The sequence below is a fragment of the Aulostomus chinensis genome, chromosome 14 (genome assembly GCF_037954235.1).
Source record: "Aulostomus chinensis isolate RoL2024-O1b breed Wild chromosome 14, RoL_Achi_v1.0, whole genome shotgun sequence".
Lineage (NCBI taxonomy): Eukaryota > Metazoa > Chordata > Actinopteri > Syngnathiformes > Aulostomidae > Aulostomus > Aulostomus chinensis.
In genome coordinates, this window is record NC_141333.1 from 11168307 (window position 1) to 11195156 (window position 26850).

The following is a 26850-nucleotide window of genomic DNA, read 5'->3' on the forward strand; positions in this document are numbered from 1 at the left end:
ACCCATGTTTACTCCAGCGAAGTGCAAATAAGTACAACACCCTGCCGAACAAATGTCTGAAACATTCCAAGGAAAGGAAACGGCTTATGTTGTATTGACCAGCAACTCATGCGTTCAAGTTTAGCGTGACTAGAAATACCCCATCAGAGTTGTATGCGCCCTCTACAGTGACCTTAACCTTTGACCACCAAAGTGTTTTCAAGTCATCCTTGTAGGAAGCGTTGAGAAATTCATTCCAGGGGTTCCTGAGAAATGGCGTTCACGAGAACGGGACAGACAGCCTAAACATGTGATGACAATGCTCAGGAAGTAGCGTGGTTGCTGATGTCATGTCCTTGAGCAAGACAATGAACCACTAAAACGCTCCTGATGAGCTGGTTTGCAGCTTGCGTGGCAGCTTTCGCCATCAGTGTATGAATGAGACACCACCATATGAATGAAGACCGTTTAGATATAGTGAGGTACAACCACATGAGCTTTTAGATAGAAAGATGGCTTATTTTAAAGACACGGTGTGTCAGTTTTTGCGTGCGCAAAAGGGATATGATTATTATGAGTTAGCCATCACACAGAGATACCAGATCTTAAAGAAGAAAAGAAGAACATTCATGGTGACATGAATCTCTGCTTTCATTGCAGACCTAGGAGAGCGTCTATAGTTGAACAAGCAGGACTCTCTAAGTTTGATTTAGGACATGACAAATATGTCAGAGACTTTACCAAACACGAGTGAGAATCACTGGCGAGGGAGCAGAAAAGAAGCTACACAGAGAGGGAAAAACAAGTTCTAACAAGGAAACAGTGTCATTGATTCGAGCAGCAGGAAGGTGTTTCCCGAAGACCAAAGAGCAAATAGCTAAAGTGCTTCAAACTTAATTTACTCGTTCATTCACATATGACGTCACACACCTTCGGCTTCAGTCAGAGATTCATTTATTATGCAGGCAAAGAAGAAAAACAGCAACAGAGTCACATCTGATAAGAGAGAAAAGGGGTAGTTGACCTCAAGAGTTGTGAGTAGCAAGTCGTCCGTTAAAAATGGGAAATATAACCAGTCAAGAACCCACTGAATGAAATATTTTACCTCGACCTGGCTGACGCTATGTTTCATAACGCTATTTTGTGTATAAGTTCCTGTATGAGAAATAATGGTGGCTCCAGCGATGTCTGAAGTGACGGACAGGTGTTGAGTGACTAAGGATGTCATCATTTAGGATTTCACACATGCCTCGCATGCAGGTTTCATCCTTCCTTCCTGCTTCAGGAAGAAAAAAAAGTTTTTTTTCTGCTGAGTGGATCTACAGGTGCTTCTTAAGTCCACTTGGAAAAGTAGATCAAATACACGCAAAAAACAACACTAATATTCTGCAATATTTTGCTTATGACCCTCCAAGCGATGGGATTGATGACCTCCTGTGTTTTTTAAGAACATAACACAGCCACAGGACTCACATGAATGACTATCAAACTTTGATGAAAGTGTCAGATTTTGCTAAAAATCAACCAGGTTGCCAGTGTGTTACCCTGTGTAGTTGGATAGCCCCCATTAGCCCATACATGTTACACCCATGTGTAAATCGGTGCTATTCAGCTCTCATTTATTCCTGTTCTCTCTTTTTCATTGACACAGAAGTCTATGTTTATGTTATTGTAGTTTTTCTTATTTTAATTTCTATAATAAAGAAATTAGAAAAAAAAAGTGCCTCGATGTTATACTTGCTCGGTCCAGAATGAACAGTAAAAGCTCCTAAAACACAAAAAAAAAATCTTATTTTGACCTCCCTGGGCTGCTGTAGGTGTGGCAGGCTCCATAAAAGGGGACCCGCTCCCTAAGTTGATGCCACATTCTATGCTGACCAGCACCCTATTTTAGGTTTCAGGTGATTTGAAATGAATGAAGACATGGCTAAGAATATTAAACCACGTAAAAAGATATTTTTAACATTTTTAAGAGCTCATACTGTAAAACTATTTGTTATGCTGTTGGAGTCATAAAAAAATAGTCTTGAATAGCAGAGGTTAAGCACATTTTTATGTTCCAGCATATTTGTGTTCTCTTGGTTCTGGTTGTTTCATGGTTACATGATACAACAACTTGATGCTAATCCACTGAAATATGCAGTATGAGGTTTTCTCTTATCGACAGTACATAAAGGGAAGAAGTTTAGGTGGCTGTGGTCAAGGGTATGGGATTCCGCTTGAGAACAAAGCAAGATTTCTGATGTCACCGATGATGGCTGGCACTGCAGGTGATGTCATCTGGGTGGCCAGAAGACGATAAAACACGACAAAAGGATTTTGATTGACGTTAACCTTATTTTTTCCACATCCACCTCAAACTGTGACCATTTTATTCTACCAACACCTCAACATCAAAGCGATAGTGAATCCCTCAACATATTTTCACTTGTTGACACTGTAAAGACTTCAATTTATGCAGAGCCACAATAATCTGGCCCTTGGACAAACTCCAGGGGAGGACACAGAAAAAAGATGTAATCCCCTCTGTCATAAAGGTAGAGCGGACACGGAAAATAGGCCAGATTCTGCTTGTCTTGTCCATGTAGCCTGTGTGTACGTGTGTGTCTGCAAATCCAGTTATTGAAGTAGGAGTGTGACGTTTCTAACGGCTAAATTAAAATCAGTTCTGGTGTGTGTTTGCGTAGATGACTTTAAGAAGAAATATCTCCAGTTTGGTATCCTTGGAGAAGGAGGGTTTGGGTCAGTCTATGCTGGCTACCGCAAATCCGATCTTTTACCGGTAAGGATGACACACTTTCCCTCTTTCACACATACTCTCACGTTTCAGCTTTTATCAACTTGTGTTTTTGTCAAACAGGTAGCAATCAAATACATTCGAGGGGACAATGTTTTAAATGAAATACAGGTGAGTACAATGACGTCTGTCCCCTCATCAGCACCATAACCTGAATGTTAAGATTAATCTAATGTGGATGAGGACTACAATTCAACCTTTGTTTTTACTGTTTTTTATTATAGACGTATAAATTTCCTCTGGAAGTGGCTCTCATGCGGAGGGCTGCAGGCGGACCAGAATCAGTAGGGAAGTCAGCTGCTGTGACCTTACTGGACTGGTATTACATTGACCCAGATCTTATTCTTGTCATGGAAAGACCAGTCCTCAGTGACGATCTGTCTGAGTACCTTCAGTCCAGAGGAGACTACTTGAAGGAGGACGAGGCGAAGGTACTGAGGCTGGGACATGGTTTCATGTGTTTCAGTGTTTCCACAGTATTAAATAGATGTAACTGCTGAAGTATATTTTCTGTCAATTTCATCCCGCATCAAGGTTTCAATGCCTTTTTAAAGCCCTCCCTTTCATCGGGGCTCACAATTAGCTGTGTGTTGACATTTTAACACTCCAGTGCAGTGCTTGTTGTTTGAGGACCATGGGTTTTTTGGCAGTAATAAACCTCTCAGACAAAATACCTGACTTGAGCCTCAAAGTTCTCACTTTGATCTCAGGGCTCTGACTTTAATCTCAACTTTTGATCTCTGACTTACTAAGTACATTATAAGTTCATGCCCCGCCCCTTTATCCTTTGCTGTGCTTGTTGTTTGAGGGGCAATGAGTTGTTTAAGGGTTCTATGAGTCACAAAGCCTCCCTGACAATCTCTGACTTAGATCTCTGACTTTGATCTCAGTCATTCTGCCTATCATCTCAATTATTCCAGTGCTCAAAATCTGTCTTTTATCCTGTTCTTTGACCTCTGACCTTTTTTTACCGCAACATACATACTCACAGACAGCATCAAACATCTCTGGAATCTAGTCGGCCATCTCTGTCCTTCATCTCAGTTTGTCTACCAAAAGGTTTCACAGCAGTTTAAATTCCACGGTACTGACTTAGTGCCACAAGTGCACTCTGTATTCTTGGTCATTCGACGGTTATCTCAGATCTGGACTCCTGGATTCCAGCCTCCTTTCAACCCCAGACTCGTAATTTGGCACTACACTTCCTTGTGGTCCCAGCAATGCATAATGCAAGTTGATACAACTGAGTCACAGACAGACACACTGATTTCTTGCAATTATAAACTATACACTCTCAATCTCAATCTTTTATTCGCCAAGTATAAGCATACAATATTTGTTCCACTACGTGCAGCACAGTAGAACCAAGAATCAAAGCAGACCCATGGACAGCAAATTAAAATCCTATTTACACAATATATGGTTGTGAAATGGGATGTTTTATGGATTGTGTCATGGAGAAAGATATGAGGCAGCTCATCTGTTTCTCTTCATCTCAGTTAATCATGAGCCAGCTGGTGGACGCGGCCATTGACATGTATCATAAAGGAGTGTTTCACCAGGACATCAAATGTTCCAACATCCTTATGGACAAAGGTTCTGGTGTCCTACGTGTCAGGGTGATTGATTTTGGCTGTGGCAGTTTCTTGCAGACGGAACCTTATCACCACCTCTCTGGTATGATCTCTTGTTCTCATTTCTTTAATAAGTTCCATAATACATTGAATGCTGAAATGAAACTTCCTCTTCTTTCTGTCTGCGTGTTCCAGGCACCCTGGAATACACCCCCCCTGAGTGGTTCACACAGAGGAAATACAGAGGCGGTCCCACAACAGTGTGGCAGCTGGGCGCGGTGCTTTTCCAGATGCTGCATGGCTGCAGTTTTAACACCATTCTCTTCATGAAAGGCAGGATTGGCCTCAGCAGGAAACTCTCCCGAGGTATTAAAAAGCAGTTACGCTCTGTTCGTTTGATGAGCACTCATTAAAAATCCCTTTACTAAATGGAGGGGGTTTTCATGAATAATTCAAATGGAGGAAATGCATGAGAAAGTTATCATTGCAGATTAGACCACACCCTCGTTGCAGTGGCAAGGGGCGCAGCCCTTTCATATGAGGGTTGAGGAAATGTTCGTCATAATCCACTTGTCTTTGTGCAACTTGTCTGAGTTTGTTTTTGTGTGGCTTTGTGGCCTGCGGGGGAAAAACACCAAAAATGTAATAATTCATACTTATTGTTAGAAACATATCATGAAACCCAGATTTCAGAGGTTTTAATTAACATTTTTCCATTGCAGACTGCCGAAAGTTTTTGCAGCACAGTCTAGCAAAGGACCCTGAAGAGCGTGCTACCTTACCACAGCTGAAGAACCATCCCTGGCTCAAAAAATCCCTGTGACACCGAGTGATTCAATATGGACGTTCTCATCCAGTATCAGACCCTCCTCCTTTTTTGGGGATTTTTTTCTTATCGTCTCTGCAGTCCAGCTAAAGACGGAGAGCGGCTGGCCACTCCGCCGAAGCTGCGTGACCAAACTGGACTTAAAATGTGGTGCAAGGACCTGACAAAAATAAATGTTATATTTGAAATTAAAAATGCTGCATTGTTAATCAACCCTGTAAATGCTTGAATATTGACCCTCCAAGTACTAGACCAAACCAAATCTTTAACTAACTGGTTACATGGCTTTTGTTTTGGTCACTCATGTTTTACCAGCATGATACTGCTTGTTACACCCTCTATTTATATGTTTATGGTGTCAGCATATCAGCAGCACAGATGCATACGTACAATTGTTCAGCAGTTGTGTAATTTTACCAGTTTCCAGTCCCAAGAAAAACACACAAGGACATTCTTAATAAAACAGTAATTTATTTTTGACTGAAAACTAAAATCGTCTGAACAGCACATTACAAGGGCATTGTTAAGATATTTTCTCCAAGGCTCAGTGATCACTTCCATACATTACACTTGGCATGTACACGGCACCTCCTTCAAATGAAAGATAAACAGAAAAAAAAAACTCTAAAGAGAGAAATAAGCCCATTTAGAAAAAGAAAAAGAAAAAAGACAGGAAGGAAATGAAAGTCCATCCTCCAGAGAGGTGACTGATTGTACAATTACCAAGCATTTTGGTTTGGTTTAAGCCACAAAGACAGAGACAGGATCGCCTGACGACAGCAGGCGATGGCACAGGAGGCACAAAAAGACGCGACACGAACAAGACATCCCCATAATATTCTCACACACGACCGGGTGCCAGCTTTGCGTTTTGAACGGTTTCATATTTTCATCCTTTTGCATTACTTTTTTCTCTGTGAGCAAGTGTGTTTACATTCGGAATCTAAATGCTGCTTTCATTTAATACATTAAAAACCAATGTAACGAAACCTTAAATTTGATGCAGCATTTACGTATTAACGAGAAAAACAAACATGACTCCTCCGACTTATACTTTGTGCACAAGGCTCTTCCCCTCAAATGACACACTTTTCTTTTTTCCCCACCTTCAACCACTTAACTCCGCCCTCCACCCCTTGTTCCCTTTCTCTTCAGAAACCCCTTCACAATCATTCATAGGCAAGAAAGATAAGAGTGCGAATTTAAAAACATGAGGTAAGAAAGTGGTTGGATTATAGATCATGCAGAACATGCAAAACAGCAACAAAACAAATATAGGGAGGAGACTAGGAGAAAATATAGTGTGCATTTAAAAATGGAAAAAGAAAAAAAACAGACTTGCACAGCTTTGCTTCTTTGGTTATAAAGTAGGTCCAACAATTTTTTCACAGCTTTTCATCCCGCCGTCTAAACCCCAAATCTGTTTTTCCTCATTTAGACAAAGTCTAGAGAAAGTGAATTAAGTTTTCTTTATTGAAACATCCCAGCACATAATTCATATCTTAACAGATTTTCTCCTGTGCATACCTTCCTCACTCTTAATACTTTACACTTTACAAAATATACATTCATCCTGGATTTCACCTAATGTAAGCTCGGCTTTAGTGTTAGCACAAGTTCATGAGAAGAAACATTTCTATTATTGCCTAATTATTGAGTTACATGTTGCAAAAACTACCAAATTTAATACCTGACAGATTCTAAAATACCAAAAGACCAAAGAGAGTTTTCTTTTTGTTGTTTTTAATAGGTATCTCCATGACATTGTTCATTTACATTATGAAAATAGCAGCCCTGAAATAAATAAATGCAAATACTAAAACTGAACTAATGAAAAGTATTATGATACATGTCAAAATATGGTGGCTCTGAGAAAACAACAAAAGCTTTCGTTGCAGCATATAACAAACCGAGGCACTCGACTTGCTCAGCTGGAGGCGCCCCCTCGGCTCCTCGCCTGCCCAGGGAGCATCGATCCTCTCCCCGACGTCCCCCTCGGCCCTCTGGTCACTTCCAGCCCTGGAGTGATGTGTCATGGGGGTACTGGGAGGACAGTGTGACATCCATGCTGGATGTTATGGGACCTTTTGTCGCCACACTGCCCCCACCCCCCACCCCCTACCCCCCACATAGTTACATTGCCTTCTTTGACCACCCAACAAACCCTTTGACCCCCATCTGCGGCACAAGAACTGCATGCAGTGATGTGGTGTGCTCCAGCTCCTCTCTGTCCTCCAACTGCTTTCCTGCAGCCAACCACGGCCAGAGTAAGACTTCTCAGGGGTGGAAAATGTCTTAAAAATGCAAAGGCCCGGTGACAGCAGCATGCACACATTGAAGCATGGCTCTCTGCGGCTAACAAACAAGTCACTGATGTTGGATTTACTCAAATGGAGCATACTGAGCGCAGAGCCGCTTTATGGATCTGAGGGGGCGGTGGTAGTCTTTACTAACAGGAACTCCCCCCCCTCAATGGGAGGTGTGTATTAGAGCGTGTGTATCAGGGGGGAAGGGGATCACGCCGAGGTGATGTTGGGCTGATGAGGGACACTCTGCCCCCCCTCGTTGTGAGCTGAAGGCGTGATGCTGTTTGTGACCGCCGGGTGTTGCTGCAGTGGCGGCGATGTGCTGCTGCCCTGGCTGAGCTGGCTGGACAGCTGGTTGAGCTGTTCAGAGTTGGCCAGCGACTTCAGCACGGCGTTCTCACGCTCCAACACCGAGTTCCTCTCGTACAACTCCTTAATCTGCTCCTTCAACACTTCCACCTCTTCACGGACAGCGTACATAAGGTGGCTCTTCACCAAGTCCTGAGGAGGGAGAGAAATGACAGGGAAGTTAGCACCTGTTCGAATACAAAGTAGCCCTTCAAAAGAGCTTAAAGTGGAAGCTTGTGATTGTTTTTAGGAAACACCATGAGTGCTGACATGCTATGTCTTGAAGGGTTTTGAGCCTGACTTTTCAAGAAATCACCTGTCAATCAAAATGCATTGGCAAACAATGAACGTTTAACCTGTGCTTTAGTACAGCACTGGTTAGTCAGAGGTTTTATAAACTGGGTTCTTTATTCTGAATTATCATGTCAAATGTTCCTCAAAGACTAATTTATGCTCACTTCAGCATCTGAGACGATTACGTCACCTTATCAGCTGGCCTCATTATGAGACAAATCATTGTACACTGCAAGCCATGTGCATCACCAGACCCACATCTGTTGTAACCACTTGGAGCGTGGAAAACTCACCATGGCCTGCTCAATCTTGTTATCAATGGCCACGACACTGACACCGGATGCACTGTGGAGAGATAGAGAGAGAACCAGGGTTACAACACGAGAACCATCTGCCTACCACGTGCTGTAGATGGATATCAAGGTTTCCTTATTCACTACAGCTGTCCCTTAAAGGTCTTACACACAGGAACAACTTTCCTGAAGGAGTAGGTTCACAGTCCTATCAGTTTCCCCACAATGAGATGGCAGGAAACATTTTCCGACACACGGGTTGATAAACGACAATCTATTTTAAGTGAACTTGCAGTGACATTGACTCTGCAGTGTGGCACACGATCCCCAGATTCTGCTGTATGATATTAATGGAATGTTACAGTCAAGTGCTGTTGTCAACTGCTGCAGGCGATGTTAAGAACCATTTCAACAATGTACCAGAGTGAGCAGACAAGAGGAGAGTGGGTTTATTCAAGCAAATAGAAAAGATCTTGACATTTTTCCGATAGTCTCCAGCAGTCCAACAAACCAGACTCAGAATCCTGGCTGTCCGACTGAGACATCAACTGGATGGCTGTCATCGTCACTGATGTCAAAAGTCTGACTTTGTTTTCAGTCGCAGAAAAAAAAACAAAAAAATCAAACCCTAGTGACAATCGCAGGCTCCTGCACACAATGGCCGATGCTAGAAAAACAGACCAAGGCCACCAGCTGATGGCAGTTTATTCCAGGTTCATTGGAATTTGATGAGCTGTTGCTTGTAATGATATCACAAAACCACTGACTTTTTTTTCTCAGAGATGTGACTTTAATCTTTGTATCATCTCTGATGTCACATAGCATCAGAGCAATCCGGGCAGCATCCTTAGTCAGTGGGTTTACAGGCTTAGGTGCAGTCCAGCTATTGTTACAGCACTATTAGTCATTAAAGTTGGAATATTAATCATTGTTCCAGTACACGTGAATGAGGAAGAATCCAAGCATGTCTCCCCCCTTACAGCTGGTAAGACTTTCTTTCAGTTCCCCACAGGAAAACAAGTTAACCAGCAGGGAACTTTTCTAAATTCAGACTGTTGAGGAAAACCCAACAACTCCTTCTGGTGTAAAGTCTATGTCTTTGTCCAGAAACATGTTGTACTGGCTGTAGTTTTCCCTGCCGTGATGATGCCACCCTTTTGACTGTTAGCTGTTCCACTTCTGGGTGAAGTACCACAACTTGGACAGAATGCCAGGCTGACAGAATAAATGATTCTAAACGGATGATAGAGTGACTATGAAAAGTACAGATTAAGTTGCAATCAAATTTTAGTCAGACAAGCACAATAATTCCTCTTTTTCAAGTGAACATACTGACTTTCATTGTCAGCCCAGAGATCCAGAATCCTGGCTCACAGACAAAGACATGATCTGAGTGGATGACATCAGAATTCTCACTTACTCTGAACACAAGATGTAATCTAATTACAATCAATGTGACCTACACTTGTTTTAGCGCCCCCCAGCGTCTGAGTCAGTGGCCGCTGTGGCAAAAACGTACCAAAAACCAAATGGAAAGTCTTTGAAATCATTCAGGTGAACTTCAAACGGAAACTTACAGATTGTTTTTGTGAGAGATCTGCGATTTCATTTTAGTGGGAACAAGTTTAAACTTATATATGTGTGTGTGTGTGTGTGTGTAGGAAAAAAATACAAATAAAGCTGTCTCACAGCTCATATGTTGCCTGCCTAAGTCTTAAGTCTTTAAATTTCAACATGAGGAAACAAAATCTACTTTCCATATGCTGAGGCACTGAGGACCCACCAACATCATCAGCCCTGATCTTGCTGTCACCGACAGTCCCGGGCGAACTGCAGCTACATGGTTTGTTTTGCTTTCAGGGAACTTTTATGGCTCCAGAAGGATATTTGGAGCCTGGCTGACTGGAAATACTCAACATCAGCAGCAGCCTCCTGCCGTCTTTCATGGGATGGTGATGATGAAGCGCTGATCACACACGCGTATGAACTACTGAGGGAGCTCAATACATTTTAAGTCCCTTAAAAGTTGTTTTGTTTTTTTTTAGCATCACGTTTAACTAAAATCCGTCCTCCTGCTGCTTCTGGTGTTGCTTTAATAGCGATAATGTCAGCTGTTATCTTCGCAGCACCGATGAGTCGCGGTCCGGGCGCGGCTGATGTCGCCCTCAGCGATCAGATAGCATTATTTAGTCCATCTGACTCGCCTGCATTTCTCGGTTCCAACACATATGATCATGTTCTGGCGAAACATGCATCTAACTGGTGCGTCACGCTTTACAAGAAAAAAGCAATTGAAAACACTCCCGTCCGGATAAAAGGAACAACACAAAGACTGACAGACTTACTTCACCTCGCTTTTACTCCTCGAACAACAGACAAAGTTAGGAAGTTTTAAGTCGGAGGTTCCAAAAAATAAGCGCATTGGTCTTCTGCTGAAAGAGTCTCTTTGTTCAGTCCACCGCCCTGCAGCTCCGCTGTGGATGCAAACACTAACAAAAGACCGAGGCGTGTGCAGACCGCTAGAAGGTGCTCTGGCATGAGGGAACATAATGTCCAGACGCCGCAATTAGACTTAATGACTTTATACCCATATGACCGCGGACTGCAGAGACCTGCCACAAAAGGAGAGAGAAACCAGCCCACAGCTCCGACGTGTGCAGAAATACACTCTTTAAGTGCAAATAAAAACACAACAAAATATTTAAACGCGTACTCCATATATATGAGGTTAAAACTGTGTTATTGGGAAGTGTAGAGAAGCACCTCAACAACTCCAGATCAACTTTCTAAGTATGAGCTCTGTCCAGCATCTTTCGGAGGACCTGTTGCCATGAGCGTCCAACTACGTGCAGGAGCGCGCGCGCGCGCACACACACACCACCACCACCACCACCACACACTCGTGTGAGACACGCTGGGGTGCCATAGCAGCAACAGGAGTCGGTGGCCTGCATACCTTAAAAATGATGGCAAAATACTTCAAAAGCGCAAATGGTCATGGAGCAGCTAGAGTTTCAAGTGAGACTGCGCCACAAAGTTTTCAATCAGCACATGAATGACGCGCAACTACACCATCAAATAATAGGTTTCTTCAAATTATACAATACGATTTAATAAAGTGGTAGTACGGGAGCAAACCCGAGTGTGTTTAACATCAGCTTTACCTGACGCATCTGGCCCTGTAGGTCATCAAGCGTCCCGAGTGCGTCGGTGAGGTTCCTGGCGAGCAAGGAAGACTGTAGCTCATTTTGCAGCGCATGCTTCCTCAAAAAGTTTGCTCAAAGTTTCACAATAAACTAGTCCGCCGTGCGTTAAAACATCAATGACTGTTCTTTAACTGGGAGCAGTTTGTGGGTGTGTGTCTTAAAACACCGCTCCGTCACATGGAGAGAGACAAAGGGGCGGAGTTCAGCATGTCCCTCCTTCACCTAATTTACTGCCGGGCTCGGAAAGACTCTTGAACATGTTGGATTGTTCTCTGGCTGCCACCTCCCGTTAAATATAGGACACTCGGACACTCCAGGGACATAGGACGACTTCAAGGGTTAATTACATCAATTACATTCTTAAGGTTTCTCTATTAAATAAAGTTATTCATCTGTCAAGTTCACAATATTTTCCAAGCACCAGGAACTTAATGAATACATCTCCACATACTGACTGTAAACATGTAGGAGACATGAACAGGCTTTAATCTGTTCTCTAATAATCAATTGTCCCCTAGTGAAGCTGCCAAAAGTTATTATTAATGCATGCAAAGAGGGACACACCAGCAAACTCATAAAAGACCTGAAAAGACGGAATGCAGCTCACCCAGCAGCTGATTTCTCTGTCTGTCTGCAGCTACAGAGCTGGATCATCTGAAACAGGGGTGGATCTCCTTAGAATAGAATTCACATTCATGTCGTAAATGAAAGGATGTGTTCATCAACGGCACCAATTTCCTCAATGATCCTACAGCCCAGCAGCAGCAGCCACAGCTCGTCATTGGGTGTCAGACCACAGGACTTCCATAGATGGAGTTCTGGGTGGGCCAATTAATACGGGACTTATGCCAAAATCCCCCCTCTTTGTGTTCCTCTTTACATATCCATCTATTTGTATTTGTTTTGTTGTTGTTATTTAAATACATCTTTAGCAACTTATTCATGTTAGCTTCTAGCATATAACAATAAGAGATGATGTAACATTTTAATCTAATGTCTTTATTTTTTCAACCAATTTGATAACGTTAAGTGTGCTAATAAATCTTGATCAAAGCCATCTCCAGATGAAAATAGGTTTTTATTGGTCACACTGGTATCAGTTAATGAAATAGCATGCCAGATCGGCCGGCTGAATTCCTGTGTTTTGTAAAAATGTGGAACATTGCTTTACAAATCTGATTAGTTATAGTCTTTCTCCTGTCTCTCTCTGCGACACATGTGACACAAGTAATATCTGACCAATGTCTGCTCATTTTCCTACTCATTTGACTGGCTGTTGTCTTACCAAACAGATAAAATAGTTTTTACACAGCAGTTTGGAGATAAGCTCAGCATGGCAGGTCCACACTGATGCGATGACCACAGGGTAAATGCGTTGAATTCCACGATGAGCGACTGGCTTGGTTGTGTGATCTGATGGTGGATAAACAACGTGAGGGAAAGACATTCCTCCTTTTTCTGAGCTTTTACACATCTGACACAAGGGGAAAAGAATGTCCAAGGGCTTAAGGCAAAATGGGTTTTTCTTCCATAACAAAAGCGAGAGAAAGGAGGGTTGGATTTAAATATTTTATCAAATGCCAGATTCATCCTGAAGGAGTTACAGGACATTTGAAGGAGACAAAATCTCCCTCGAGTAATCTGTTGCCATTCAGTGTCCAAGACAAACAAACCAAATTGTACATTTTATTCAAGGAGGAAGGCATGTGGTGGTTTATATAAGGACCACTTGCTGGGTCAACCTCAACATGGGCCTTCCCTGCAGACTGCAGCAGCACACTCATACACCCCCCCAAACAAAAACAATTCTCCAGCACCACAAGGCAGCACATTCCAGCTGTGGACACCTCCGGCCCCAAGGCCAGCACTTCTCAACTCAGACATCTGTGTCAGAGCCACCATCCTGCTGTGACGCCACACAGTCAAGTCCTTTATCGAGGACTGATAATCAAAACAGTCCTGTAACCACTAAGATTTTAGCTTCAGTGCAAACTATAGCTAGTTTACCAACCCTCAACATGTTTTTAGCTCCAACCTTCTTACCCACTGTAGGACAGAACGGGTTCGGCCGGATGCCCTGACAGTGCTGTCAAAAAACTTCATAGGAGATTTACATGACAAACGGCGACACGTGCAGGACTTAAGTGTGTTCTCCACCGTCTCCATCACATGATACTTTACGGTGTCAGAGAAAAAAAAAAATCCAATGAGATCCCCATTAGGGCACAGATGTACCGGCACACGTCCCTGTCCCAAAGCATACAAACACTCGCCAAGGGGGGAGGCAGCTGAATAAATTAGACCTCAGTTGTTCAGTGATGACTCCCCCGCAATTGTCAAAACAATAGCTGGAGGGTGGGGGCTGCAACAACAGAGGAGAACACTCACTGTCAACTCTTTCATATGCACACACTGGCTGAGTCTGTCGTTTGTCCGGAAACATGCAGTTCAGCTGCCACACCAGATGAGGTCACTTATGAGTCCAATTGGTTAACACAAAACTTAAGAAAAAGAGCCTCAGGGAAGAGCATGAAGTACGTCTTCCCGTAACATCACAAAGAGTTCATTGTCAAGACCTGAATTAAATCCAGAGGAATCCACTTTATGACCTTTTTTATTTAAATGGATGGAAAATGAGCATGTCAGTAAAAAAAAAAAAAAACTTCATTATTTTTGTTAATGCACGCAAAAACATGACATCACAACGTCTCAAGAATAACCACTACAGCTGACACTTGTGCAACAACCCTTTTAACAAATGAGCTGAGATGTTGGTGTCAGCGCTATTACATTTACCTTACATTACCTTAGTTCGCTAAGTGTGTTAACTACCTTAAAAATAACTTTAAGTCTATACAAAAAATAGAAGAAGGATTGTAATTGATACAAAATAAACCACGTAGACAGAAAAATGAAAAACTGACGGGAATACAAACTGGAACATGGTATTTAGAGAACTGAAAGCGGCTTTTCTATCTTGTTTTCTGGAAAGGTCAAGATAACCGTATGACCCTGCAAACGGGCTACTCCGCATGCTGCTCCTCTAATCACCCTCTCCGAATACAAAGGGACCAGTATTTTTGCAAAGGGGCGTTCTCAACAGGGGACCTATGAGCCTTCATGTTTACCCATCTCATTAGATAAATTGGATGGTGGCAGAGGCTGCAGCCAGTTTTCAATCAGTTTCTGTGACATAAAGTTTGGATATCAGCAAGAAACGGAAGATTATTTTTTTACTGTGAAACACCAGTAAATTGAACCTCGCAAACAATTATAATCTTTGTCATCAATTTATATCCATAATATTAATTTATTAGTTAGGAATTCAATGAAATGTCAGAAAAAGTTGAAAAATCTCCTTGATGAAGTTGCTCCTGACAATGACAATTTCTAATATTTTGTTAAAAGTGTACAATCATTGAAGACAAAAGGACACAGAACATATCAAATAAGCTGAAACTCACCATTTTGAATTAAGAAATTACATACATAATTTGTCTTTTTTTTATTATTAAAATTGCTACGGACTAATCAAGTCATCATTTCAGCTGCAAGTCTAATTACATCAAATCAGAGGATAAATTCATTAATAACAGATGGTTCAGACTGAACATTTTATTCAGAATGTTGTGTCCACGAGCATTTTCATAAAGATTAGCAGAGGAAACATTGGTGAGATTTTTACCACATCAAATTTGTGTTGTGTAATCTGAGAATACTGAGAATTGATGCTGATACCTTCAAGCCTTCAACATGTTGATAGCAAGAGGAAATTGGTTGCGCAATACCAAAAGGTACACTTGGTGTTTGTTGATGCACGTGTAAAATTCCCCATAATAACTTAAATTTTCATTTTGACCTAAAACAGTTACAAAACAAAGAATTATCTGTCCTTATTGAACCATAAAGTTAAGTAATGCTGACAATTGCAGGATGCTGGAAGTATGTCAATGATCTGAACAAGGAGGACGTGTTGTCAACATATGGGGTGGTCCAAGTTGACACAATGGAGACAAAACAAAATAAGAGAGACTTCAGGGACACTTTATCTGGACACAGAGGTTTTATTTTTCCAGAACTAAATTGGGAGTCGTAAATGGGTGTGTCTGCTGCCCCCTTGCTTCCTCGAAAACAGAGCGAAGGAACTGTCCCACTCACACCCTGGCCTGTTACATAATCGCCAGACTACTGCACAAACAATCCCCCGTACTACATTTGTCCCTATGTGACATGCTCAAAAACCCCACCAGCAAACTTCTTATAGGACCCTAGTAGACAGCTTGGTGGATGAACCGGACGACGGGGAGCATGAGAAGGAGTCAAAACCCTGAAGAAGTTATAACATGATAAAATCTGAATTCTGGAGACAGCGGATGAGCTTCAGCCATTGCGGTTAAATGGACTATGGAAGGTCTTGTTATTTTTAGTCTGTCTGGGGGATAAATTAACTGCTGCCAAGAATCTATGTTTAATGGTTACAGACCCACCACTTGGGATTTTTATGACTTGAGATGATGAAGAGCAACGGTGTTGTGTGACCGTCAAACTCCACAGGTAACCACAGCAGTGGTCCAGAGGAGCCTTAACTTATCACTGTCAAACGGCTTTCAAGTAAAACAAGATCTTAAGCATAATTCATGCACCTCTGTGTCGTGTTTCCTCGGCCTCAACAAATGATTTGTGCCTGTCCCACTGGCTTATCTTCATGTGGATTAGGACCCCACTAGAATGTGTTTATGTTATTCCTGAAGTTCTACAGAAAACCCAGGCACATCAGTGTTAACAAGCCTCCATATTTCACAGTGCATTTATCACAGGATCAAGGACTTCTCCTAATTTGGGCTTCCTCTTTGAAAAGGGTTTGGGTTGGACTAGTATCATTAAGCCTTACTCTACAAAAACAAAAAGGCTTTCCCACTCGTCTCAGCCACTGTTCTTAGCTCTGGCTTCCTGATGTGGCATTACACCAAAGTAGTAAGCATCGGGAAAACCATTATGACCAGATGTGCAAATACGTGAATCCATGGACCTTAGTATGGAATTAATAACTTTCAACCCTTCCTCTTCAACAATTCTTCATCTGTTTACAAGCAAAGTGTCTGACCTTCTGCTAGTCCAGAGGGATTTTTTTTAAATGGTGAAACATCAATGGTTATATTTGGTATCTCCCAAGTGTGAATGGCCAAGTGTGAAGCAACACGATACTGAAAAGGAACATGTGTTCTAAGCAAACCTTTACTGGATAAATAAAGGTCAAATGTCGGCAAAGTTTCCAAAGATAAAGTTGACAGGGCAAAAATGTCGCCTCCCTACAGTAGCGTCTTTGAAACATGGGGTCTGTTATATAAGCAGTTTTAATGGTGGATGCTTATGATCTCCATCCATCAAATCCTCCCTGGATGTGAGAAGTCTTTTTAAGTTGAACATCAAAGCTCTATACAATGTCATGTCATAGCCTTCTATGATTTCCATGGGGGGGGTTTAGCTCAACTCCTCCAAAAACGCTGCATAATCCACTCTATATTATGTACCTACTGTCATGTGGGCCTTACAGGACCCTGCAATGGAAAAGGGCTGCGTTTCAAAACTATGTCTATCAGCATGCTACAACTTGTTTTGATTGGGTTTTTTTGGATTGTTACATGGAAACAATGTGATACCAACGAAGGTGAAGCCAAGAGGAGTAGTTGAAAATATTCCAAGTTTTATCAGATGTTGCGTAAACCAATGATATTATAAAAAGAAACAATTCAATAAAAGAATGCCATTCAAAAAAAGAATATCATTCAGAGGAATGGCTCTTACATATCCGAACGTCATCAGTTAAACTGTTACTTTCCATTATTTACCCTCATTCCAATAGTTTTTTTATGTTATTAAACAGTCAGAGTCTTTGTCAAATAACTCTCTATGCCTGAGCCTAGTCTCAATGGCTAGTCTTAATGTAAATCTGACTTTTATTCATCGCTCACAATTGTGAGGTTGATTACTGTGAAATGAGGGCCGCTGCTTTTCTACAAATTATAGCCTCACAAGTATTTCATTCATTTTTCTGCTATGTTGATAAATGAAGAGTGTAACTTGCAATTTAGATACAACAAATTATTCTCTAACTTGTTGCTGTTGAAAGTCACGCTGTCTACAAGTAAAAGTCAGCTGAGCTGCAACAGAGATGGCACTATAAAGATAAGCAGCAGCCAGGAAAATTTTGATGTGCATAACATAGCAGACGTGCGCAGAAATACCACCTCAGGTTGCGCAAACAAATGCTCCCTGTTTGCCCTAGAACAGTTGGTGACTACTCCCGCTTTACCCCCATACAAGTCCAACCTTGCTGGTAAGTTATCTCAGGACAAAGGGAGGGGGAATTTGGCAGCTTCTTTTACCTGCGGTTAGTTGAAACGTTTTGAATGGAGCAGCACTGTTAGTCACAGAGCCTACAGGCAAACATGAGCTGGATGGGGAACAAACAGAAGCTAGAAATCCTTTGCCAGCCACAACGCCCCTAAATCAACCGCTGCTGCTGTTGCTTTTAGGTATAACCAAAAAGCACTCAGGGAGCACATACCTCCACCAAAGAGAACTTCAAGCCCCTGGTACAGTAATGCTCGGGCCCTAATCAAGGTTGGAAGGAGCAATGAGCGAGCCCATGAATGAAATATGTGCCACCTCTTTATCTATCGATACCTGCTGACATCTAATGAGCAACATTTTGACTGGTCAAACCCCAAACAGCACAGATAGAATTGACAACATCTGTAATGGCTGTATTCAGTTTAGCTGAGTCAAGTTCACTGATAGAACTTAGCAGCTTAATTAGAAGGTTAGTGTTCATACCTGCAGTTAAAATGTCAAAAGCCATGATGACATTTAAAAGGGCAGATTAAATAGCGAAAGAGGAACCAAGGCAAACTGCAAATAAATCATGATTTGATTCACGCCTGCTCTTCCTTCTATTGCAACAATGGATTCTTTTTCTGAACACCATGAATAGAAGGAACACGATTTTGCAAGATGCATTTCAGACAAAAAGCCAACATCTCAAGGTTAGTTATTAGTGCAAGGAACTATATGATAAACAGCTTTAAAGTTTTAAAATGAAATTCCCAATTTCAATGATTTCTCCAAAGAGTTCCTAAAGAGTGACACCCTTAACTTTACAGCTTTCCAGCTGTTTTGGTGGCGCTGATCACAGCCGCCAGCCAATCCAGAGAAGTGACTGCAATTTCATGACTCTGCCCGACTATAAAAAAAATATAGGCCAAAAGTTAACAACCACGGGATGTACAAAAAAATAGCCACAAATATTTAATATCATTCACGACTGGATTTTACCGTATACATTTTGTCTGTTGGCCACAGAGCAACAAGTATGTAAGAACAATAAGAGAACAAAACAAAAAGAAAAAAAGAGTCCATCAACACCTGGAGACACTAATAAATCAAGTTGACTATATCAGCAAGGCTATAAAAGCTGGAGGACAAACACGATGGAATCAAGGTGTCAGTAATCATCACCTTCTCATCTGAGCACACAAAAGATAAACTTAAGAGGATATGATGTCATATAATTCAACTGCTGTGGTGTTATTGCAATGTGATATGCTGTTTGCAGAGCCAAAAAAAAAAAACTTCCTGGCACTACACTGCACACATTATAAGGGAGAGAAACCTGAACACCTGCGCCTTGTGACTGACAACATACTGTACGTAACGGAGTCCTCAAACACTGGCCAGTTCAGTGTCCAAAATTGTACCTGACGTTTCTGACACTGCCATGCTTTTTCAGCACGTCTCTCTCTAACACACACACACACACACACACACACACACACACACACGCTCTGACATGTTAACACACTTCATACTTATACCTGTCACTGACAGGCTTTGACCCTCGTAATCTGCTAGGCTGGAAAGCCTTGTAAGAAAGAAGAGTATGGGTTCCTGCATTTTAATGGGAGCGGAAACAGACAGGAGAAACGTTTGTAAAAGAAGAGAAACATCTAAGCTAGTAGAGAGAGGGACAGAGAGGAATAGAGAGAGATGCTTTGGGAAGGAAGAGAATGTGAATTAGAGGGTGGAGAAAGAAATTGAACCTCACAAAGAGGTCAGAGGAAATTGTGACACAATCCAGGTTGGCCAGCTCTACTCAGAGATGACATCATGTAGAGAGACCAAAGCCATTACGGGCACATTTACCAAGTATTAATACATGTAGGCTACATCTTTCAAACTACTACAATTTCTTAGTAACTGTTCCTGTGTCAATACCAAGGTCAGTAAAATAGAAAGTGCAGAGGAAGTTTTTCTTTCACTGTGGTTAAAGCACTGATTAAATTACACATCAAATATTGATCAGGATTTGGATAACTGGAAGGGCAGCATGGCTCAGAAGTAGAGTGGCCGTCTAGCAACTGGAGGGTCGCTGGTTCGATGTCGAAGAATCCTTGAGCAAGATTCTGAGTCCCTAATTGCTCTCGATGAATCATGGACCATGTTCACGAAACCAACCAAGTTTCATCTCAGACTGTATTTGAATGAAGTTGCTTGAATGATATGTGAAATGTTTCCCTAAATGGTGTGGGATACTGTAATAGTTAAATGCATGATTTGTATCATTTAGTGACAGGAATTGTTAACATTTTATTGATACCAATTCCAGATTAATTTTCTCTGTGGACAAAAGAAGGTGTCAACACAACTGTATTTTTGATACCTGTGTGTGAATACCGTCTTAGAAAACAAATAGAGGGAAGACATCTCTTCCTTATCCTTTAATGTAGCTGAAAAGCCTTGGCTGGGAGGCAATCAAACTTGAATGTCATAAAGTCCAGATTTAAGCCCATGTCTTGCAGCATCAGTGCAAGAATCTTATGGTGTTAAATGTAGAGGATACGATTAGCTGTAATCTCAAAAATGACGAACACTCTTCGTCAAAGGGACCTGATAAGCCTGGAGGCTTACAATTCCAATGGAATGGATGCTCTTTGTACGGTTCTCAGCTCAACTGGGTTCAAGTTCGTGTCAATCACTTTGCTGTCTTTATACAAAACGTAAAAAGGGGAGGCTTGCCCTACAATAAGAGCAAGGGTGGTCTACAAAATCGTAAACTTGAGAATTCACTACAGCCGAGAGCCTAGGGGAACAAAATACAAAAGCAGGCTAAAGAAAGGAATTCCTTTATGAAGATAGAAAAGCAGCATTAACTATGCACTACTGTATTGGTGGCTGTCAGGAAAGATTTACAGCAGTTTCCATATCTGAGCCCATGATAGATTTATCTTTGCCACACCCCTCAAAGACTAGCTCAGGACCTCTGAGTGTCCTCATGCACTGGTGAGGTATGTAGATGCTAGATTTTTTTAAGCGCTCCCAAACAACATACTTCCAATCAGCAGCTGTGAGCTCACTTCCCCAAAAAAGCCAAACTACCCTGTTTTATGAGGACAAAGGGAGAATTCTGAATGCATGATGGGATCACCGTCTTAAGAAAAGGCATGCAGAGGTGTCTAATTGTGAAGCCATCATTTTAATACAGAAATACAGCTAAAGCCGAGCTCAGGTTTCATTCTTAATTTTCAAACAATGCAGTTGCATTTTTTTCTGCCAGCATCTGTTTAAATAGCAAACGTATACCTAGCATGCAAAATGAGGTGCAGTCAGGTGCACTGGTGGCCAAGTCTCCACCTAACACAGCGCTAAGCACTTGCAAAAGTTTATATAATCATGGTGTGATTTTTGCAGGGATCTGTAGCTGTAAAATACAATTTGCAGGCTAGAATATCTTTACACCACCACAATACTTTATTTAAAAGGGTATTTTGACACATATTTTGCCTTTGGTGAAAGTTGCACCACAACTAGCCCATGTTGCGATTTCAATAAAAACTGCAATAGAATTGTCCATCCTAACTGTCATGTAGCCTCATTTATTTCAAGACAGATCACAAAATTGAATTCCACAGCTTTTAAGAAACTTATTTTATCTACTTTCATAAACTTACCAGATAGATAGATACTTTATTAATCCCAAAGGGGAAATTCCATTCCACACTCAAATGCCAGATACAGCTAACACAAATAGTCACAACTATTACAGGTTGATCATAATAATGGTACACTTCAGAATTAACAACAGCACATATACATTTGTTGTGTATGTACACTAAACTTGAACAGTCCGTTGTCCCAATGGAGGCAAGTGAGAGTGAGGCCTGCAGCCAGACTACAAGGTCGGCGCTGCCACCCAACCAGGTACGGAAAACTAGTTTTTACAATACTTTTTCCTGGTTTTCCATGACCACCTGCATCTTGATAATGTGTATGACAAACCCTGCAGTGTTGGTGAGAGTAGTGCTGGTGGAAGAACGGCAATGATAAAATGGAGAGAAAGTTTATTCAGACTAATTTAAGTCAGAGCAAAAACAACAGTGACATAAAGAAAAGCTGTAACCCAACAGTCCGATGCCACACACATAAGTAGAAGTAATTCAATTTAAGCAAACCACACTTCCCAAGTGAGGCTGAGGGTCGGGATGATTCCTGACCTAGTGCACAAACATGTGCATCTACAGTACCAAACTCTTTTCAATTACTGGTGTAATCCAGAATTTTTAAATCAGTAATCTGATTACTCTAGTGCAAGTTAAGACATAGGCTGATACACAGGGCAGTCATTAAGTCCAATGAGTTGGAACTAGAATTGTTGCTCGGGGCAAATGCTTGAACTACTACACTCAAATTATCACCTTATAGTGTTAAAAGGTAAATGGCAGAATGTTGTTAGGTCAGGTTGCAAGTTCATTAACACGGCTTCTCATCTGGTCGACCTACAGCCCCAGGAGAGACATGCTAAAAACGTGACGTGAAGTCTTGAGCAACCCTGAGGCATTCATTGAGAAGGTTATTTTCTTCAATTTGACCGATGTGCACATGACTGAACTTCACTTTAAGGTGAGTTTCTGAGGATCATATTAAGGATTTACTATTTTTTTAAGCATTAGCTGTCTAAAAAGACCCGACAGTACCTCCAGTTCAGCACAGCACTCATTTCTGATCCTAATCATAGAATTATAAGTTGCCTGGGACTGTTCACCTGAAGACGTACTTCAATAACTTTAAGTGCAATTTTAAATGGTTGGGCTAAAATATTTGTTAGATCTTGATAAAGTTTGGGGGTCGAAGAAATCCAAATATTGAACAAATACATGCTGTAAAAATGTAGCTGGTAAATGTGCAAGTTCATATAGACAATTCAGTTAGTTTCACACATTATCTTTAGACTTGGGAAATTTACTAACATGATTTTACTTGCTGTAGACCTTGCAAGCTTACAGCAGATCACTGCGTATTAGAAGGTGTTAACTGTTTAACTAAACCCACACAGATCATGAATGTAGTCATTGTGCTGAGAGATATTTTTGACAAAAGCACCAGCAAACAATATGCTAACTAAGAAAACTCTGCATCAATGCTTAAACTGAGTGCCAAAAAAAAAAAAAGGGTCTAATGTTAGGAAAGATGCCAGAAGCAAAGTCACACCATTCTGTCAGATCTGAAAGGCTGTTCCCTGGTCTCATGATGTGTGCTTGACAAGGGATTTAGAGATGAAAACCTCTGTCAATAAAGAAGCTATATTAGTGTCAAAAGCCTCTGTCACACAGACAGAGCCTGTCAACTGTAACATGAGCAACTATTGCCGCTGGTATCCAAGAGTTAGGATATTACATAGTTTGGTTAGTAATGACAATACACCTGGAAAATAAAAATGTCAAGTTAAAAACAAAAAATTTACAGGTGATATAAGTACTGTGATATAACCATTGTGACGTTCCAAATCCCTGACAGGCAACAGGAACTTATAAAAACAAGCATGTCTTCTGAAGTCCCCATGCGCTGATAGGTTAAAGATCATGGCAAACAGGGTTAAGAATAGAGAATCAAGTGGGATTTTTCCTCCAAACCCTCCCTCAGAATAAGGCTGCTAAAGGAATGACTGGGCGTGAATGAACACATGCTCCCTCGGGTCACTTGAGGAAATCTGCAGTTGCTAATGAACGCACAAAAACTTTCTCTCTTGAAATTAAAAACAGAGTCTTGAGACCAAGAAGCAGGCATAAGCATAAGCAAGTGGCAAAAGATAGGGGCTGAGTTATGTGGCTGAAATTGTTTAATTTCAGTCCACAGTAATATCGTAATAATTATGTTGTGAACAGCACAATGGAAAACTGCGGATAGAAACATGTTTCAGTAGAGAGTGAGTTTGAAAAACATTTTGTCTAACATGCTGCTGTAAAGAGAGTTATAGCCAGATAAATGTGAACGACTGCAGAACCCTTACAGTCTCCAAGTTGTTTTACCAACAGCCAGCTCTTGCAAACAGGCAGAATTAAGCAGACCAAATACTTACGACAACACAATTACTGCATATGCTGGACAAAACCTGTTTAATTTGAGAAGCAGTTTATATCAGGAGCTTGACATGAGGGAAAGGCCAATCATCTTGATGGAGGAATGAGATGTGACCCTTCAGTGGGAGATCTTCTCATAATACAGTGATTAAGAGATGCCGTGGGACAGAGAGAAAAGGCTCAATAGCTAAAAGGGACCTGACCCTCTGCATGGGGCCAAGCCTCAAGCCATACCCGTGTAGAAAGTCCCTGCTATGCAGCCAATTACCGCTGACAACAACACCCGCCCATTTTCCTATGGGAGGCTACAGCATGTAGAAAAGCAAAAAGAGCTTTGTTTGGGACATTTATGACTCAATGTCTGCCAAATCACACAAGACTTCTTCCAAAAGTCATCAAATTGCTGTAGTGTTCACACAACACAGCTTGCCATCTTGAATTATAAATCTTTAATTTGTTGTGGTTAACATCCTATGTGACTGAGCCGCTACAGGAGATGACGCATAACAAGATCATTCACCAAGTGGGGTCCCAGATGAGACTGTGTGGAATGGTCTCATCATGTTTCATGTCATGAAAACAAATGCAAGAACAGATGCAGAAAATGACGTGATCTCATGCATAAGACAGGATCATTTGTTCCAAAAATGGATTTCCGGGAGAAACAAGAGATTACAGGCGTAAAGGACTAAGCGAGAGTGTCCCAGGTTCGAGCTCTGGCCGTCAGGTCATTTCTATGTGTAGCTTGCTTGTTCACCCGCCCTGTGGTTATGTGGGTTTCATTCGGGTGTTCCACTTTTCCCTCCATAGTCCCGTCAGTGCTCCTGACCAAGGTACTGGCAGAAAGATCTTGAGTGGGCCTCTGAAGAAGACGGGTTAAATGCAGAGGACAAATTTCATTGAATCTATAATTAAAGACTTCTAGATTCAAAATGTGTCTGTGCTAATTTCCACTCAGTCACCAAAACAGAAAAAAATAATTCTACAATTTACAATTCTACAATTTCATTTAGCAGACGCTTTTGTCCAAAGCGACGTATAATAATAAGCCTCGGAAAATAAATCAATGGGGACACAACCATCTATGTGTTCATAGCGTTTGGCTTGTATTAAAGGTGATCCTATTAACGGCTGGTGCCTTTTATCTGCAAAATTGCTCCCCCCCCCCCCCCCCCCCATGCCCTGTGTTGCACTCTCATCATTGTCCTGAGATCCAGACATTTATCAATCAAGATATCTGAGATGTCAGCACGACATCATGACGAGCATTTTTCAGTCAAAGATAGTGATTAAACACAGATTAGATCATCTGGGGCTTTTGTCAATAACTGCCTTGGGCTGTGGCCATGCAGTCGGAACAAGGCATTGAAAAAATATCAGTCAAGAGTTCATATCTCAGTAAAGTTAAAGGCAGGCAACAGCTCAGCAAGTACTTAACATGAACTCAGTGGAAGATGAGTGAAAATATGTCGCACTAATCTGAGCATTCTCATAAGAAGAGGCTTGTCATCTCAGCTTGCTTGCTTTCACATAATTGTTACCGTGAGTAATGATGAGTGGGTAAGATTCAGAATCTGGGATGTCTCATTCAGGTAGATGGCGCCTGATAGCATCAGCCCAAAGCGACAAAGCCACACTATCTGCTCAATTTCACTTAGCAGGGCTCAAGTTCATTGGCTCACTTTGTTAAATAAAATGTAGAACTGGTTCCAGAAGTGTGCTGTCAGCCAAGTGAACTCTGCAATATCAGGCCAGGGGTCTGTTTCTGTCTCAGCTTGTCAGGTGCAATGTAATAACAGTGGCTCATCATTCACCAGACACTTTGCCCACAGTTGAGGCAATGCAACTGACAAGAAGCAGAAGGACATGCATGAGGATAGGAGGCCTAGCAACCCGATATGAAACGTCCTATTGATGCCGTGTACAGGCACAACTTCTATCATTCTTTAGAATAAATAAGAAAATAAAACTGCAGGTCAATTAATAATGGAAGACGTATTTTAGTTGCAGTCACAGCCTACATATATGTATATATTTATATAGCCAGAGAATGGCTGGGGGAATGGCCTTAATCTGACCTGTGGCAACAAGTTAAACCTCCTGCAATTTGGATATTGTACTTTGAAATATTCAGATTTCAGAAGTACGTTTTTTTAACACAGCAAATGTGTATGTACAAAAGACTCCTCTGGTTTTGAGCCAGGATCTTCCTGGCATTTGCATTACTGGTTGCCTGGGCATCCATATTGCTGGGTCAGACAAAGTCTAGCAGATTCCTGTGACAAATCACAACCAACTCCTTTTACATACCGTACACTGGGTGTGTCTTTTAAACATTACATTGAATGCCTGAAGGTTAACTTTTCCTGAGCTTAAGCTTTCTCTTTTACAAGAAACACACTGTGATCATCCACCTCTAAAGGTCACAGCATGCTGGCAGCATGTGGACAGTAATGTGACACTCATTTATGGAGAAAGTTACTTGATTTACAAATATCACATTTTATCCATTACATCTCATTTTTTAGTGTATTTGACCGCAACTGTGACTATGAAATTACTATTTTCTGGAACTGTGATACTGACAACAACGTTCAGTGAAAATAGACGTCATTGATGACACACCCAGTGCTCTCGCTGGTTGCAGATGTTGACTGTCAGCAGAAGTGTACTCATCAACAGCACTTTTATCTGTTTCAGCACTTTCACAATGGAAATCGAGTGGCAGTCGGATTCACAACTGAGGTTCCTTCTGAACTACAATAGGTTCAAAGAGGTGCTGATGCATTATTGGGTAATAATTACAAGCACAAA

At 41.4% G+C, this 26850-nt stretch overlaps 2 protein-coding genes across 3 annotated transcripts in view; one reads left to right on the forward strand and one right to left on the reverse strand.

Moving 5' to 3' along the window:
• Positions 1 to 2183: 2183 nt before the first annotated feature.
• On the forward strand, positions 2184 to 5366 carry LOC147249723 (serine/threonine-protein kinase pim-3-like). 2 transcript variants are annotated; one of them, XM_086223847.1, is made up of 7 exons: positions 2184 to 2249; positions 2667 to 2761; positions 2840 to 2887; positions 3001 to 3207; positions 4276 to 4453; positions 4546 to 4716; positions 5073 to 5366. In XM_086223847.1, the coding sequence occupies exons 1-7, from the start codon at positions 2222 to 2224 to the stop codon at positions 5171 to 5173; spliced, it is 828 nt and encodes a 275-aa protein (XP_086079973.1). In that variant the 5' UTR covers positions 2184 to 2221; the 3' UTR covers positions 5174 to 5366. The 2 variants fall into 2 exon arrangements, with proteins under 2 accessions (XP_086079973.1, XP_086079972.1); XM_086223846.1 differs by lacking the exon at positions 2184 to 2249 and adding an exon at positions 2293 to 2516.
• Positions 5367 to 5633: 267 nt separating this feature from the next.
• Positions 5634 to 26850, reverse strand: part of tsc22d2 (TSC22 domain family 2) — a 31088-nt gene continuing 9871 nt past the window's right edge. Inside the window, exons 2-3 of the mRNA XM_086224266.1 lie at positions 8418 to 8469; positions 5634 to 7983 (exon numbers count right to left, since the gene is read on the reverse strand). Coding sequence (XP_086080392.1) covers positions 7693 to 7983; positions 8418 to 8469 — 343 coding nt within the window. The 3' untranslated portion in view covers positions 5634 to 7692. The remainder of the gene's footprint in view (positions 7984 to 8417; positions 8470 to 26850) is intronic.